This window comes from Ctenopharyngodon idella, chromosome 10, assembly GCF_019924925.1.
Source record: "Ctenopharyngodon idella isolate HZGC_01 chromosome 10, HZGC01, whole genome shotgun sequence".
NCBI lineage: Eukaryota > Metazoa > Chordata > Actinopteri > Cypriniformes > Xenocyprididae > Ctenopharyngodon > Ctenopharyngodon idella.
This window is the reverse complement of record NC_067229.1, coordinates 29,041,118-29,057,047: the sequence shown is the minus strand read 5'-3', so window position 1 is coordinate 29,057,047 and position 15,930 is coordinate 29,041,118. Positions and strand designations below refer to the sequence as shown.

The 15,930-nt window shown below is 35.5% G+C and overlaps 1 protein-coding gene across 1 annotated transcript; it reads left to right on the top strand.

Moving 5' to 3' along the window:
* Positions 1 to 10,100: 10,100 nt before the first annotated feature.
* swi5 (SWI5 homologous recombination repair protein) lies at positions 10,101 to 15,163 on the top strand. Its single transcript, XM_051911341.1, has 5 exons — positions 10,101 to 10,353; positions 10,435 to 10,489; positions 10,660 to 10,769; positions 13,926 to 14,020; positions 14,424 to 15,163. The coding sequence occupies exons 1-5, from the start codon at positions 10,253 to 10,255 to the stop codon at positions 14,486 to 14,488; spliced, it is 426 nt and encodes a 141-aa protein (XP_051767301.1). The 5' UTR covers positions 10,101 to 10,252; the 3' UTR covers positions 14,489 to 15,163.
* Positions 15,164 to 15,930: the final 767 nt, after the last annotated feature.

Sequence of the window (15,930 nt, the reverse complement as noted above, 5' to 3'; positions counted from 1 at the left end):
GAAAAAAAACTAAGAAAAACTAAGAAGAAACAGTTATTTCAACAAAAATACATCAAATGTGAAGTGTCACAGGGAATTGTGGGAATTTCAGTTTACAGTTTTTCACTGTAAATGATACAAAGACTTATTTTTCACTTCCAAAAACTGTAAATTTAATGGTATTTTACCGTAAAATTACATTAAATGTACGATTAGATCTATTACAGTTATTCACCGTATATAGTACGGAAACTTTCTGTAAACCAGTTAACTGTTTTTCACCGTAGCATTTTTACAGTCTTTTACCATTAAAATCATAATAATTTTTTACAGTGTATGATAATTCCTAGACAACCTGTTGGATCATTTTGTGATTCCAGTTGGAATATGTCTCTACCTGTAATATATCGCAAAGTTAGCAGGCTCATTAATTTAAAGTGCCCCTGTTATGCTGTTTGAAATGTTCCTAAGTTTTTTAGGAGGTCTCCTACAACAGGTTTATTTTCTCATAATTTACATTGCACATCACCACATTTGTCAATGATTCTCGAACGAATTAGTCTCTCTAAATCCCTTCTTTCCGCTGCTGTACCGAATTTCGACTCCCTGACAAATTATTACCCCCCTCGCTGAAGTCGCTACCTAAATGCCTAATCCTAACCCCACCCCTAATCCTAACCCCTCCCCCACAACTAATCCTAAACCTACCAATACTAGGGGGTAATAATTTGGTGGGGGTCAGAATTCGGCACAAAACCGCAAGCCTGCTCTGCTCTGATTGGCCAGACAGCCCAGGCTGTTGTAATTGGTCTACTGCTTACAGCGCGTGTGGAAACAAACGCCATTAACATAACTGATCTTCAGCTCCGGAGGCTTCCTAAAGTTCAGCGATTGTACACACTGTAAAGACAGTAATGATGGTGTCAATTTTACCATATCAATCTGAACGTGAGTCCGATGATGAATTATTGGAAGAATTAGTTATTCGACCCGAAACTCCATCGCAAAGGACAAGGTAGCAGGGTGTTTCTCAGTGATACGCTACTCAGTTTGATGTTCATCATGAGATGTTGCAACTTTAATTCCTCTACATCAGCATTAACAAGTGTATGTCCATCAATTTCTAATTTATTGCGGTGCACATGTGGGAACTGTATTATTAACTGTATCAATAACAGCGCATATTTTAGCCGAGCACTAACGTGAATGACTGATGTAAGTAACATTAAAGTTTATAAAACAAATCTTGCTCCATCCTTTATCATTACTCAAAGTAGTACGAATGACAGACAATCAGCTTTAATGGACACAGTTTTAGGTAATAGTGGGCCACAGCTGATTAGCAGAAGTAATTCAGTAAGACAGTACGTGAGTTAGCAGGTTAGCTGGAGATATATACACAATATAGCTAAAACACATTTTGAACACTCGGTATAAAATATATACATCAATAATTAATCATACTTACAGGTTGTGATTCTGAGGAGCAAGTTGGTCCAAATAAAGTGGGTACTGTCCCATCTTTAATGGAGAAGCGTTTTGTAAATTCCATTTAGACCTCACAGAGATTTGAGAAGCAATCGTCAGAAGCTTATACTGCTGTGGTAATTTTAACCACTGACTCTTCACATCCTCATCCTTTGGAAGTGTTTACAAAGAGAATTTGCTTTTGCAGAGCATAAAACAGCATCTTCTCGACATGTACACAATACGAACCAGGCAGCTACAATATTTGACGGGGGTTCAAGTTCTCGGGGGATGTCCACACAAAACATAGGCGGGCATTATGCAAATGTGTTAACTTGTGATGTATGAACTTCACGGAAATGGGATTCAAATTACAAATGACTCGTTTAAGCGATTCAGAGTCGACTCTTTATTTTGAGGCAATAACTTTATTATCCAAAGTGAAGAAAACAAGACAATGACTGAAGTAAACCTGACTGAGAACATACCATAGACATGAATATAACGTGAACTATGACTGGACTCGCTGACGGCGGGTTACACTGTCAATACATGACAAGCCAACAATGGAAACATGAGGGCTAATTATACAAAATTAAACACCTGAACACAATGAACCAATAAAAACAAGACACATGAAACAAGGAACCAATCATAACATGACACATTAAGCAAGGAAGCAGATGACAAGATCACAAGAGGGAAAGGAAATCACATGACAAACAGGAACGTGAAACATAACTATGAAAACTACAAAATAAAAGTCATGAAAACATAAACTTGAACAAAACAGACATGGCAAAAATATTATACATCTAATACACTATTGGCAATTTACTTTTTTGGTTACTTTTCCTCAACTCTTGGCTCAAAAGTTTGACAAATTGGAGCAATCGGAATTCTTGGTCTTTCTGACATTTGCCAGCAGCATCACATAAAGAGAACATCAGGTAAGCAACACAATCCTTAATTAACATGAACTGACACAATAAACTTTATACAACATTTAATTGATCTTTATCAAATCTGACATTGGTTTTATTGCTAACACTTAACAATAAGGTTTGGTTTGTTAACATTAGTTAATATATTTGGTATAATGAACTAAGAATGAACAACAATTTATTTGTCTAGGTTAATATTATAATTTATAGTTATATAAATAAATAATGTTCGTTGTTAATGCATATACGTTCATAATACATTAACTAACATTAAATAACAATTTACTTATGTAACATTAACTAATTTTTTATTTAAACGAATGGAACCGTTGGTAATGTGTAAGATTTTAGAGAGAGAGAGAGAGAGCGAGAGAGAGAAATAAGAAACTCACTGAACTTATGACAATTAAAAACAGTAAACTCCCCTGTGTCAGAAACTTACAGGTAGGGTAGGCAATTTAAAAAACAAAACAAAAAAAAAACACTTTTTGTTGTACTGGTTGAAACTCTCGTCACATCCTGATAGCAATCAATAATAGAAGTGGTCTAAATATTAAAACATGTACATCTTCTGTTCTCAGGACCAAAAAATTTGTTTCAAATGCAATGATACGATGTCCTACCTGCCTGTCAGCATTTCCATACCTCCATGTGCTCTGCTCGCACAGACATCACACGTCATCAGCGCGTTCAGTGACACTGTGCAGAGTTGTAGACAGACAGTCACCAAGCGCCACAAGCGTGATGTCGTAAAAAATAACTGTCATAAATGTAATTACGAAATGACAACCTGTGACATTTTACCTGGAGCTGTTGACATCCTCAGACTCAGATTTATAAATTTCTATGACCACAACTCTTAACACTGAAATTAATCTGCAGCCGTCAGGTGGTACAACTAGAGCTGTAAGTTGTTTATGTTAATTATTGTTGTAATGTTATGGGCTTTGAGACGAGGTAATTTAATGCCATCTCTCATCTCATGACGCTTTGCAGAATCTGCTATGTGTGTTCATGTGTTTTGAAGGAGGCGTGGCTTTAAAAACGCTCTGAAGGGAGGGTGCGATCTCATGCTTTCAAAGCTAGCTTGCTATTGCTAACCTCTCCGAAATTGCCTACCTTACCTTTAATGAGGCTGTTAGCTTTTTGTTAGCACATAGTATGGACAAAACAAACTATAAAAACATTAATTTCTTACCATTTTTTCTAACATTAATTTCTTTCTCTTTATTTTATTGCATAATATCCATGCAATAATTATTTAGATGATGTATGTTGGCTTTCATTTTGTTGCATAGCAGTCCAGTCATTGTATATGCGTTGTTTTGGATGTGCTCTCTGTCAGATTGAATTGGGATCAATCCACTGTCCTCTGGGTTCACTGTGCTTCAGAGTTGGCTGGAGCTCTCAAAGACTTTTCATATGCCAAAGTCACTGCAGCTTTATCTGTCTCGTAGTTTAGACAAATGTGTGCTTTTCTAAATCATGTCTAATCAAGTCAATTTGACACTCCAATCACGTTCACAATTCAATGATAATGGAGTTGTATCGTCACAATGAAGAGTTTGAATACTAGAAATAAAATGAATAATATTTCTTATTATATTATATTATATTAATAAGTGCACAAAATTATGGAAAAAAAAATGAATGCTTCATAAAGACACTGTATTATAATTAAAAACTTGTATAGATTACTTGTATCATGATAGTATGTATGTGTGTTTAGATGAGTTGAAAGTCAGATGTGAATTTTAACTAAAATAAAGTTTGTTCCTGTGTTGAATTATTTAAAGCCATAATGTTTCCCAGCATGCAGCTGTGCTGGCCAGACCTCTGAAGCAGTATTGATGTTTTATGACATGCCTTGAATTATCCCTCACTGAGATGAACCTCATTCTCTCTGTCAATGATCTCTTGGCCTCTCTCCATTCCCTTGGCCTCCTTAAAGAGCCGGCATAAAGAGGGAGTGTCGGGTCCTTGACGGTGACACAGGCAGAAGAGCTGTAGATGCTTCTCTGAGGTGGATGGCTATATGAATTTCAAACATGATGACATGCAAATGCATTCAAGATATATTTGAGATAATGTTTTGGGCAAATTACAATTAAAGAGTTAGTTCACCCAAAAATGAAAATTCTGTTGTTTATTACTCACCCTTATGTCGTTCCAAAGTCGTAAGACTTTCGTTCATCTTTGGAACACAAATGAAGATATTTTTGATGAAATCTGAGAGATTTCCGTCCCTCCATAGACAGCTATGCAACTACCACTTTGACACTTCAAAAAGTTCATGAAGAGATTGTAAAATTAATCCATATGAATTGAGTGGTTTAGTCCAAATTTTCTGAAGAGACTCGATCGCTTTATATGATGAACAGACTTAATTTAGGCTTTGATTCACATATAAACATTAATCAGCGAACATAAACAAAAGCTCAACCGAACCTGCTTCAAACACAAGAACAAACCTCTTCCGGAAGCTCAAATGTGCTGCGTAACGCATGAGTTTTCATTAGTTCTCGCACATCAAGCGAACATGCTTGATCTTCCGTTTACCACAACTGATGTCTGAGTTGATCAATGTTTATATGTGAATAAAAGCCTAAATTCAAACTGTTCATCATATAAAGGGATCGTGTCTCTTTAGAAAATTTGGACTAAACCGCTCAATTCATAGTATTAGTATCAGTGATACGACCTTCATTCATAAAAAGATGCCATTAAACAAATATTTAAAATATACTGTCTTTAAGGTGTTTCTACATTAATTTGGAGAGTAACTGTGAAATTATTACAATATAAAAATTAAAAGGGTCTTAAAGAAAAAAAATTTACTAATTAATCGCACATTATTTCTGTAATTAATAATTGCAAAAAAAATGTGTGATTAATTCTTTTTTTTTTTTTTTGTTAAATCGATTGACAGCACTAGTATATATTCTTGGATCAGCATTTCATTCTAAGATTGTTACAGACCCTTTTAAAGAAACTGAGTCATTCTCTCACCATTAAATTGCTTAATTTCAGACCCTACCAATTACATACCACTTGCTTCAGTCAAGAGTGAATACAACAAGACATGGGGAAAACAAGGTAGTAATGGAAATGAGTCAAAACTATGCTGATGAATGGACATTCTATTCATTTAAAAACTTATTTAAAAAGAATAATTAATCAAAAACTGAAAATTCTGTCATCATTTACTTTACTCAAAAACATGAGGGTGATAAATGATGACGGAATTTTATTTTTTGCATGAACGATTTCTTTAACTAGTTTAACCAGCCAGTCTTCCTTTGTTAACTATGACTAGGCTTAAACAAGCTCCAAACCATCCATAACCAACATAAAACCGCCTTTAATGCTGGTCTTATCAGCAGGTAATTCTGCAGACATAAACCAACACAATCATGGAAATAAATTGTATTATTTGGTGTTGAATCCACCGCAGACTTGTTTGTTTAAATCTGGAGGAAAAGGAGGATTTTTCATCCTATCCACTCACATCCTCCGGCTCTTTGTATGGAGAGAGAACAAATAAACATGGCTCAAGAGTGCCGGCCAAATGGATTAATTTGTCCTTTTCTTTTAATTTAATTATTTAAACCCTTCTTCCTTCGACACTGCCCATTCAACCATAGGCAGACGGCTCTTGAAATGGCCACAAGCTCACAAGATATTCAGCGTCAGATAGCAGATTTTGAACAGATATTATGTGTCTAGTGAATGCTGAATCAGTTTGTCTCAAACAGCCCTGAGCAAGATAAATCTGCAGCACATAGTTAAGGTAAGTTGCATAAGATTACATCAGAAACCATACATCATACATGTTACATCAAAACCTAGTGCAAAGAGTTGAGGATTTTATTTTAAAAACACTCCATATTTTGTTTAGTTGTTTTCCAGTAATGTTTTATGAATTCTTAAAGATGAAAACACTTTGCAAATAATTATTTAATGCAGCTCAATGAGCAAATCTTACAAAAACAAGTCCAGGCCACATTTCTTCCCAAATTTAAAAGGGACGGAATTATTTATAATATTTTATAATTAAATTAAATTAAGATAAATGAATTTATTACACATTATAAATAATATTTATTATTGATTAATAAAATTGTATCATTTAAATGTTTTATGTGACATTATTTTTAGAATGAAATGGTTTTTCCTCCTAATTCTCAATTCTACATTCAGAGACTGTACTTTTAAATGTGTTTTTTTCCTATATATATATATATGAAATAAATGTTTTTCTCCAAAACACGTTGGACACAATTATTGGCACCCTTTTATTCAATACTTTTTGCAACCTCCTTTTGCCAAGATAACAGCTCTGAGTCTTATTCTATAATGCCTGATGAGTTTGGAGAACACCTGACAAGAGATCAGAGATCATTCCTTCATGCAGAATCTCTACAGATCCTTCAGATTCCCAGCTCCATGGTGGTGCTTCTTCTCTTCAGTTCACTCCACTCATTTTCTTTAGGGTTCAGGTCATGGCAGAAGCTTCATTTTGTGCTCAGTGACACATTTCTGTGTTGATTTTGATGTTTGTTCTGGATTATTGTCCTGATGGGAGATCCAACCACGGCCCATTATTGGATTTCTAGCAGAAGCGGTCAGGTTTTGATTTTTTATCTGTTGGTATTTGACAGAATCCATGATGCCATGTATCTGAACAAGATGTCCAGGACCTCCAGCAGAAAAATAGGCCCACAACATTAAAGATCCAGCAGTATATTTAACCGTGGGCATGGGGTACTTTTTATCCATGTGTGCACCAATCCCATCTGGTGGGTTTGCTGATAAAAAGCTCTTTTTTTAGTTTCATCTGACAATAGAAGCAGGTCCCATTTGAAGTTCCAGTCGTGTCTGACAACTGAATATGCTGGAGATTGTTTCTGGATGAGAGCAGAGGATTTTTCTTGAAACCCTCCTGAACAACTTGTGGGGATGTAGGTGCTGTTTGATCATTTTTTTTAGGCTTTCTGAGACTCAAGACTTAACTAATCTCTGCAATTCTCCAGCTGTGATCCTTGGAGAGTCTTTGCCCACTCAAACTTTCCTCCTCACCACGCATTAGGACGACATAGACACATCTCCTCTTCCAGGCAGATTTGTAACATCTTTAGTTGAATGGAACTTCTTAATTATTGCCCTGATGGTGGAAATGGATATTTTCAATGCTTTAGCTATTTTCTTACAGCCACTTTCTATTTTGTGAAGCTCAACAATCTTTTGCTGCACATCAGAACTATATTCTTTGGTTTTACTCATTGTGATGAATGATTCAGGGAATTTGGCCTTTGTGTTTCTTCATGTTTATACTCCTGTGGAACAGGAAGTCATGGCTGGACAATTTCATGTTCATGATCACCCTGGTGTGCTAAAAAAATTTAAATATGAATGGGAATATACTTCAGAGATATTTTACTTATAAAAATTCTATTCTAGGGGTGACAATAATTGTGGCCAACATGTTTTGGAAAAAAAACATTTATTTCATAATGTGATTTTCCCCCCACCTTCAATTCTTTTCCTTCAATGAAAGGTTAGATTTTTGCTAATTTTATGAATTAAAGATCAAAAGCATAAACAATGCAGATTTATTTTTATAGTCATCTTTGATCATATTTACCAAGGGTGCCAATAATTATGACCACCACTGTATATACTGTTTATATAAAAAACACTTTTTTCACCATAATGTCAGATGGGTCTCATATCATCTTGTTGAACTGAAAGACTTAAATAATTTCTTGTCTAAGTATGTCATGAATGACAACTGTAAATCTTACAGGCCCTCTAGACGTCATAAACACGTCCCTTTAGACAAGCACTAGCGACAGATCAGGTGTTTGATGTACTACTTTCACACAATTCTTTTTTGCTGTTTGTCCCTGTGCAGCAAAAACTCTGAAACACTGGCAGAGGTGATAAAGTTTAACAGCTTCACCGATAACTACATCTAAATGTCAGGGGAAATCTGGAGCACAAAGTAAATTTCCACCTTCTCATTCTTTCCTCTAAAACTGAAGTCTTCTCAAAGAACCGTGTAATACCTCATATCTCATGTATTGCAGCAATCCTTCGAGTAAAGCTGTTCTGAACTAAAAACACACCTTAGCAACCATATAGCTACACCTTACATGGTGTTTATGTGATTTTATTAATTATTATATTCCTTGTTGTTCTTTGTGTTAAGTTCACATCCTGTAGCTATTTCCTGCAGCTGTACTAAGATGCTGTCCTTCCACATACAGTTTGTTAATCAAATTAAGGACATTGTGCAGTGATTGAGAAAGAGACGTTGGTGTCAGTCTCATGTGGGATGTGGAGATCATGTCCTCATCAGTATCCAAACACTGTTCAATGGACCCCACTTTTACTTCTGCATACTTAAATAGTGGTGTATTCTTTACAAGACAGTCTACAGTTTGTATTTCAAGTCTTTGAAATATATTACTTTGATATTACTGATACTAATTCAGATTTCATTATTCATTGTTTTTGGATAAAATTCAGGTTATGAGTGTAAATGTATGTGAAGTGTGTTCAAATAAATGTTTGGTGCATTGATGAGAAAATTTTTAACAATTTCTGGTGACTGTCACTCACTTAACATCCCACAATCAATTGCCATTACTCACTGGTGAGACTACTATACATTTTTGTCTCTTGTAAGCAGTGTTTTACTATCTATGTTCTTTATAAACACTGTGTTGTGGTTTAATTTCTAAAACGTTGATGATCTAATAATCTCTTTCCAAATTAGATATTTTAAATACTAATAATAACCCCTAAAATTCCATCGTCCCCATTTAGTTGTTTTGCATAGATTGTGAAATGCTGCCATCTACCGACAAAATATGGAACTGCTTTGAATACACTACTCGTGTATCCTGTCTGTAGTTTTTTTTTTTTTTTTTTTTTTTTTGCAACATTACAAAGCCCATATATATTTATTTCCAAACTTCTCACATTCTCAGTATAATGATCCATATGTGTGTGTGTGTGTGTGTGTGTGTGTGTGTGTATGTGTGTGGAATATCAGATTCACCAGGGGACATAATAATAATCATAATTATAACATAATAATAAAAAAAACATAATAATCTAATAGATATGCCTTACAAAAAACCCAATCATGTCATGTTATACTGTACATCAATTAGGCCTACCGTTCAAAATAACAAAGATGCCTCTGTTGAAGTTTATATAATTTAAAGAATCACAAAAAACTTTTAGTCAGTGGAAGGATAGTTGGTACAACTGACATATATTTTACTTTATGCATGCGATTTTTCCAAAAACAGTAAGAATTTTGAATCGTGTATTGTCAGCCTCCAATAAACCGCTATCACAATCAAACAAAACAAGACCATTGTGTCAATTATTTGAATAATTTTGTGAAAACACTCAAAAACAATTAATGAAAATTGAGACTAAAATGATTAGGCTTAAATACAACTAAAATAAGTGTACAAATAAGTGTACAAATATTTCTGACTCCTGCTTGCAAAACCAACATCTGTTTAAAGCAAGCTGTACCCAGAGCCGGTAAATATGTTTTTCAACGGCTCTGGCTGTACCAAAGAGTATTGGCTCTGTGCATAATATCTAATGGCGTGCACCGGAAGTGCATCAATAGACCAATCAAAGCGGCTCATACCAGAGCGAACCAATCAGAGCGATTACGAATGATGACGCTACAAGGCGCGAATTTATCCCACAAAAACCGCACGCGACTGTTTACAGTTCAAGAGCATGCTCAGAATTCGCGTGAATCATCAGCTGTTCGCATATTAAAACCATATAATCCACCTGTTAGGACACTTAACGTGGATTCTGAAGAAATGAATGCGACCGCGGAACTAGAAATGAAAACGAAATCCATTGTAGATGATACGCACGTCAAAGTTACGCCAAGACAAGGGGGCGTGTCTTTAAGAAGAAGGTAAACAAAACATGTAACTCTGCAAAAATTTAACACAAGTCTATTTTAACGTGATTAGCAACGTTTGTTTATTCCTTGCAGACCTGCAGATTCCAGATGTAACGCTAGGAGCGTCAATTCAGGTTTTAAATCTCCTGTACGTAAAGTCTATTATTGAACCATCAGATCAGAGTACTATTGTATACTATGTGATTACTGTGATATGATGCCTAGACCTAGAAAGCGATATTCATGAGAGTTTGATAACTGATAACAGATATGTGAATTAAGGTGCATATGTGGTAAATTGTCTTTTGTCTGTCGTAGGTTCAGAAGTCTAGTATGGTGAAATCTCCCTTGTGCACTGAGGAAGAAGTCAAAGAGCTCAAGAAAACACTTGATCGGCTGGATACAGAGATCGCCTTGTTGGAAAAAGAGTAGGTAGTGAATGTGGGAAAGAGAGATACAAGAGATGTTGTGTGTTCATACTGAAGATACTATAGAATAATAGGTTTAGAATTCTTATTTACAGTTTATGGTGATTGGGAGATCCTAAATTCAGAAAAAAACATAATGTGAGAGATATTAAGTGGCTTCCATTAGAGTTGTTTTAGAAATCATGTGCATCTTTTTAAAAAGGGAAAACTCTTCAATAATTCCCTTCTTTTTTCTGTGGAACACAAAATATGATTTGAAGAATATCCTGGTGACTCGTTTCCATATAATGGAATTGAACTCAGGCTGTGACGCTCCAAAATAACGAAAGCAGCATCATTAACGCTATAACACCTACTGTATCATATTTTATTCACAAATTTATAAGGCCTTTAAATTATCAACATGATCAAAACTATTCCATTTAAAAAATGTAGATTTTTGATGATTATTTTGTATGTCAGGCTTTACAGGATTAAAATAACTTAAAGGGTTAGTTCACCCAAAAATGAAAATTCTGTCATCAGTTACTCACCAATTACTCATTAATAAAAGAGATTTCTCTATTGACAGTCCACGCAACTACCACTTTGACACTTCAAAAAGTTCATAAAGAGACTAATCCATATGAATTGAGTGGTTTAGTCACTATATATGATGAACAGGTTTAATTTAGGCTTTTATTCACATATAAACATTCATCAACGCACACATGAGATATGGTAATCGGAAGCTCGAGCATGCTTGCTGTTACGCAGCATGTTTGAGCGTCCACAAGAGCCAATGAAGTTCATTCTCGTGTGTTACACAGCATGTTTGAGCTTCCACAAGAGCCAATGAGGATCATTCTCGTGTGTTACACACAGGGGCGCCGCTAAGGGGCGGAAAGTTAGGACGATTCTAAGGGCCCACGCACTTTTGGGGCCCACAGAGATCGGTTTTATTAGTAGTAATAGTACTAGTAGTAATTTAATAGAAATTATAAATGTATAATCTACCAAAGAATTACAAATAAAATAAAATTACGGCTTATTTCTGCATTTTCCTGCAAAATGATCCCCCCCATTCACTGCATGGTTTCGTCCCGTCCTACGTAATCTAGAGCAGTGTTTCCCAACCCAACCACTGTGCACCGCGCACTAAATGTGCCGTGACAGCTTGTCAGCTGTGCCGTGGAAAATGATAAAATTCCTAAAAAATAAATGCTACAAATAAGAATCATCGCGCTGTCCGGACAAAACCTTGTATCGCTATATTTCTTCATTGTTTTATAAAATTAATGCTATTGGTCATCCTTTATGTCTGTATGTGGGTTTTACAAATATTTAACTAATAAAAAGCATTTAAAAGAGTTTGTGACTAAACCTCGCAACTCCATTGGCTCCTCAAACTGTCAGTCAAATCTCATATAACTCCGCCACGCCTGCCCGCGCATGGTTTGGAGTCGGGGATCTCTGCAGTGTGAGGGTAAATAAAGAACTGATGTTTACGTAAGTACAGTGTTTTCTTTACTCAAGAAACACTATGTCCATAAAGGCTAACGTTTTTTGTATTTTGTTTGTCTTTGTCGTCTAGTTGAAGCATACTGTTTTAAATGTCCTGTGCATAGCGTTTCATCATATCATGAGATTTTAATCATGAGATTTCAACAAGACTGAGCGCCCATATAGCTACAATAAACTTTATATAACGTTACTGTACGATAACGAAAACATAATGCGATGCTCTTACTACCTCAGATGCGTCTGTTTCAGTGAGAGACAAAATATCTGGTCAAAAACCTCGTAACTCATTTTGAGCTTGATTTTCATAAAATGTTAATATTATATGACATGTGTAAGTCTGCTATATAATAGCTATATAAAGCCACAATACCAACTTCGATGACAGTGTTTAATTAAATACGAGGTGTAAATTTAAAGCAATGATATGTAATTTTTTTGTTTTATCACTAACATCATACTTGACCTTTTTGTGTTCTTACCTAACACAAGCTCAAGTTAAGCATTAAATGTGAGTACTACTTTTAATATAATAGTTTTATATGCCGTTTGAAGCAATGCATGTTTGTGCAGTTTTTTTTTTTATTATTTTTCTATTTTTATAGTGGTGTTGGGAAACACTGGCCTAGAGTCACTGAGTGAGATCAGATGGTAAACTGTCAAATTAGAGATGTTTTCGAGTTCGACGAAGGTCGTCAAAAATGAAAAGCGAGGTATAGAGAGAGAGAGAGAGAGAGCTTCCTTTGCTGTAATGTTAGCTCTAGTTGTCTCTAGTATCTAATTGATTATTAAAAGTCACTGTTGCAGTGTATATTGCACTTTGTTCATGTTTAATATGGTGTATGTTTAACCATTGTTTAAGAATGTTGCATTTTCTATGAATATCTGATTACTGCCATGGTAGGTCTCTGACTAAATACTGATACCTAGTGGTCAAAACCAATAGCAAAAGTAATAGGTCAGTATTAGTAAATGTAGACAAAGATTTTGGTTGGCTTGTATGTTTGGTGCGGTAGGGGGCCCAACCTCATTTTCTTTCATAGGGCCCAAAATTGCTAGCGGCGCCCCTGGTTACGCAGCACATTTGAGCTTCCTCAAGAACCAATAAGGTTTGTTCTTTCACGTCAAGCAGGTACGGTAGAGCCTCTGTGTATGTTCGCTGATCAGTGTTTAAATGTGAATAAAAGCCTAAATTCAATCTAGAATTTAGACTAAACTGCTCGATTCATATGGGTTAATTTTACGATCTCGAATCTTGAAGTCTCAAATTCTTGAACTTTTTGAAGCAACAATGGTAGTTGCGTGGACTGTCAATTGAGAGACCGAAATCTCTGATTTCATTTAAAATATCTTTTTTGTGATAATGTCTTCATTTGTGTTTCAAAGAGGGTGAGTAATTGATGACAATTTTTTTTTTTAACCCTTTAAAATGCGATCGTGTGCTTTATTTCAGGTGTTCATAAGTAATACAGTAACTTTGTGTAACAATTTCAAAACTATTCCTTTAAAATAATATTTTAAAAAAATCTAAAATACATAATCTGGTCTTTTTAGATAATTTGCTGTTAACTACATTGTTATTCTTTAAAGAAAGAATTTCATTGTTATTTATTGTTAGATTAAATTGAGCTTGTTATTCTGTTCTTGTATTTACAGAGGATTTGTTGTACAAGAGCTGGATCAGCACATAGACCTGCTGCACGAATACAATGACATTAAAGACATTGGACAAACTTTACTGGGCAGATTAGGTAAGACTTGATGGAACAATCATGTGTTGAATAGTAAATGCAAAGGTGTTATGTTGGTCTGATACCAACATAAAAATATTTCATACCATGATGATCTTTCATCTGCTCTCCATAAACACTTGTGGCCTACACATTTCTCCCATCCCACTCATATAAATGGGTTACAGCCTCCATACGCTTGGCATTTCTCTCTAGTGTCAAGATTATGATAATGGCATCCTCCAGTATTACCGTTATATTCCGTAATATAATGGACCCTTTCAGACTCCCAGCATGCAGAGTTTCTTGCCTGCTCTGGCCTCACGGTGACTTCAGCTGGTCTGAGGGCCAGAGGGGGTCTGTGCCACGTCATTCTCCCCCATCTGACCACTGACAAAGACAACTGTCTCTCTGTTTCTCTCAGCTGGCCTGCGTGGAGTGACCACACGAGACTTATACAGTCACTTTGGCCTCGAGTTGGACGACTGAGCTTTGTGAGAGGAAATTGAGGAGCTGAAAGGCCTCATAATACTGTTAGTGTTTTATCTTTTTATTTATAGCAAATACACCAGCTAGTATTGTTTTCTTGATGCTGTTGTGCTGAATGAGTAAAATTAATACGTTTCAGTGAAATTAACATGCCCAACTCTGTCAAACTGATTCCATGATACATATAACTCTTCAAAGAAATCGAAAGGCTTCTGTCAACATTGTGAGAAGAATTGCCTCAACGTTTGTCTCTGGACACGGTTTTCCTCACCAAATGGGAGGTGTTATTGTGCATGAGAGAGATTGTAATCTAAATCTGGTGAATTAAAGGAATAGTTCACCCAAAAATTACATTTGTCATCATTTATACACCTTCATGTTGTTTCAAACCTGTATGACTTTCTTTCTCAGTTCAACCAAAAATGAGATGAAACTTTGTGAATGTTCAGTGTTCACACAACTCCTATTTGTACTTTTACAACCCATGCTTATTATGCTTTCATTGTACGAAAAAGAGCAGCATGAACATTTTTCAAAACATCTAATTTTGTGTTCCACAGAAGAAAGCCACCAAATACATGCATTTGCCACATTTGTGTGGTTGTTCAAAGGCTGTTACAGAACTGATCCAACTGTGTGAAAGTTCAATAAATAAATGTTATGTGAGTTATGATAGAGGTTTATGGACTGTGTCTCAACATTTTTGGATAACAATAGATAAAATCATCTGCTACACTGATAGCAGATTTGCCTCACTATACTGACAGTTGTGAAATGTTTTTTTTATCTAACATATCCGCTGTTAATTGGATATACTGTATGAAATCAAATCAAGAAATGTCTGTATGCCTCTGTTACCACATGTGATTTTAACTGACCCTTCTTAGACTGCAGGACTCGTTACTTACATTAATTACAGTTACAGTAATTACATTTAGATGAAAGATTATTTTGACAGACTTTTTTTGTAAAGTTATATGCACTAATTGTGCACAATAAAACCAAAAACACACATTAAGAAAGAATATGGATAGTTTTCTAAAGAAACAGTAAATAAGTTAAATGAGCAGTGTTTGAATGCCTCCGGAAAATTAATTCATGCATTTTGATTAAAAACAATTAGCCACGTCTCGACATAGTCATTTCAATGCGTTTCTCCAGTATTAAAGTAAAAAGCATGTCTCATAACACGTTAGAATTACATAATTTTAATTTACACAAACAGCTGTTTCTGCCATTACAACGACCAGCAGACGGACAGATATCTGACAAAAGCCCTCCTTCTCCTCCATCATGCCTCATGGTGCTGCTTTGCAACTACCGGGTGGAAACTGCCGTGATGATTCGTTGGCTGGGCCACATTTCCTTGACAGGACTTTAAGCCCCGCCTTTACTGAGCGAAACGGCAGCGCTCCGAGAACGCCATTGATTCAAAGGGCTGT

Coding starts and splice junctions, on each gene's coding strand:
- swi5 (XM_051911341.1), top strand. CDS start 10,253: ATGAATGCGACCGCGGAACTAGAAATGAAAACGAAATCCATTGTAGAT. Junction 10,354..10,434: donor GGCGTGTCTTTAAGAAGAAG/GTAAACAAAACA, acceptor TATTCCTTGCAG/ACCTGCAGATTCCAGATGTA. Junction 10,490..10,659: donor ATTCAGGTTTTAAATCTCCT/GTACGTAAAGTC, acceptor TGTCTGTCGTAG/GTTCAGAAGTCTAGTATGGT.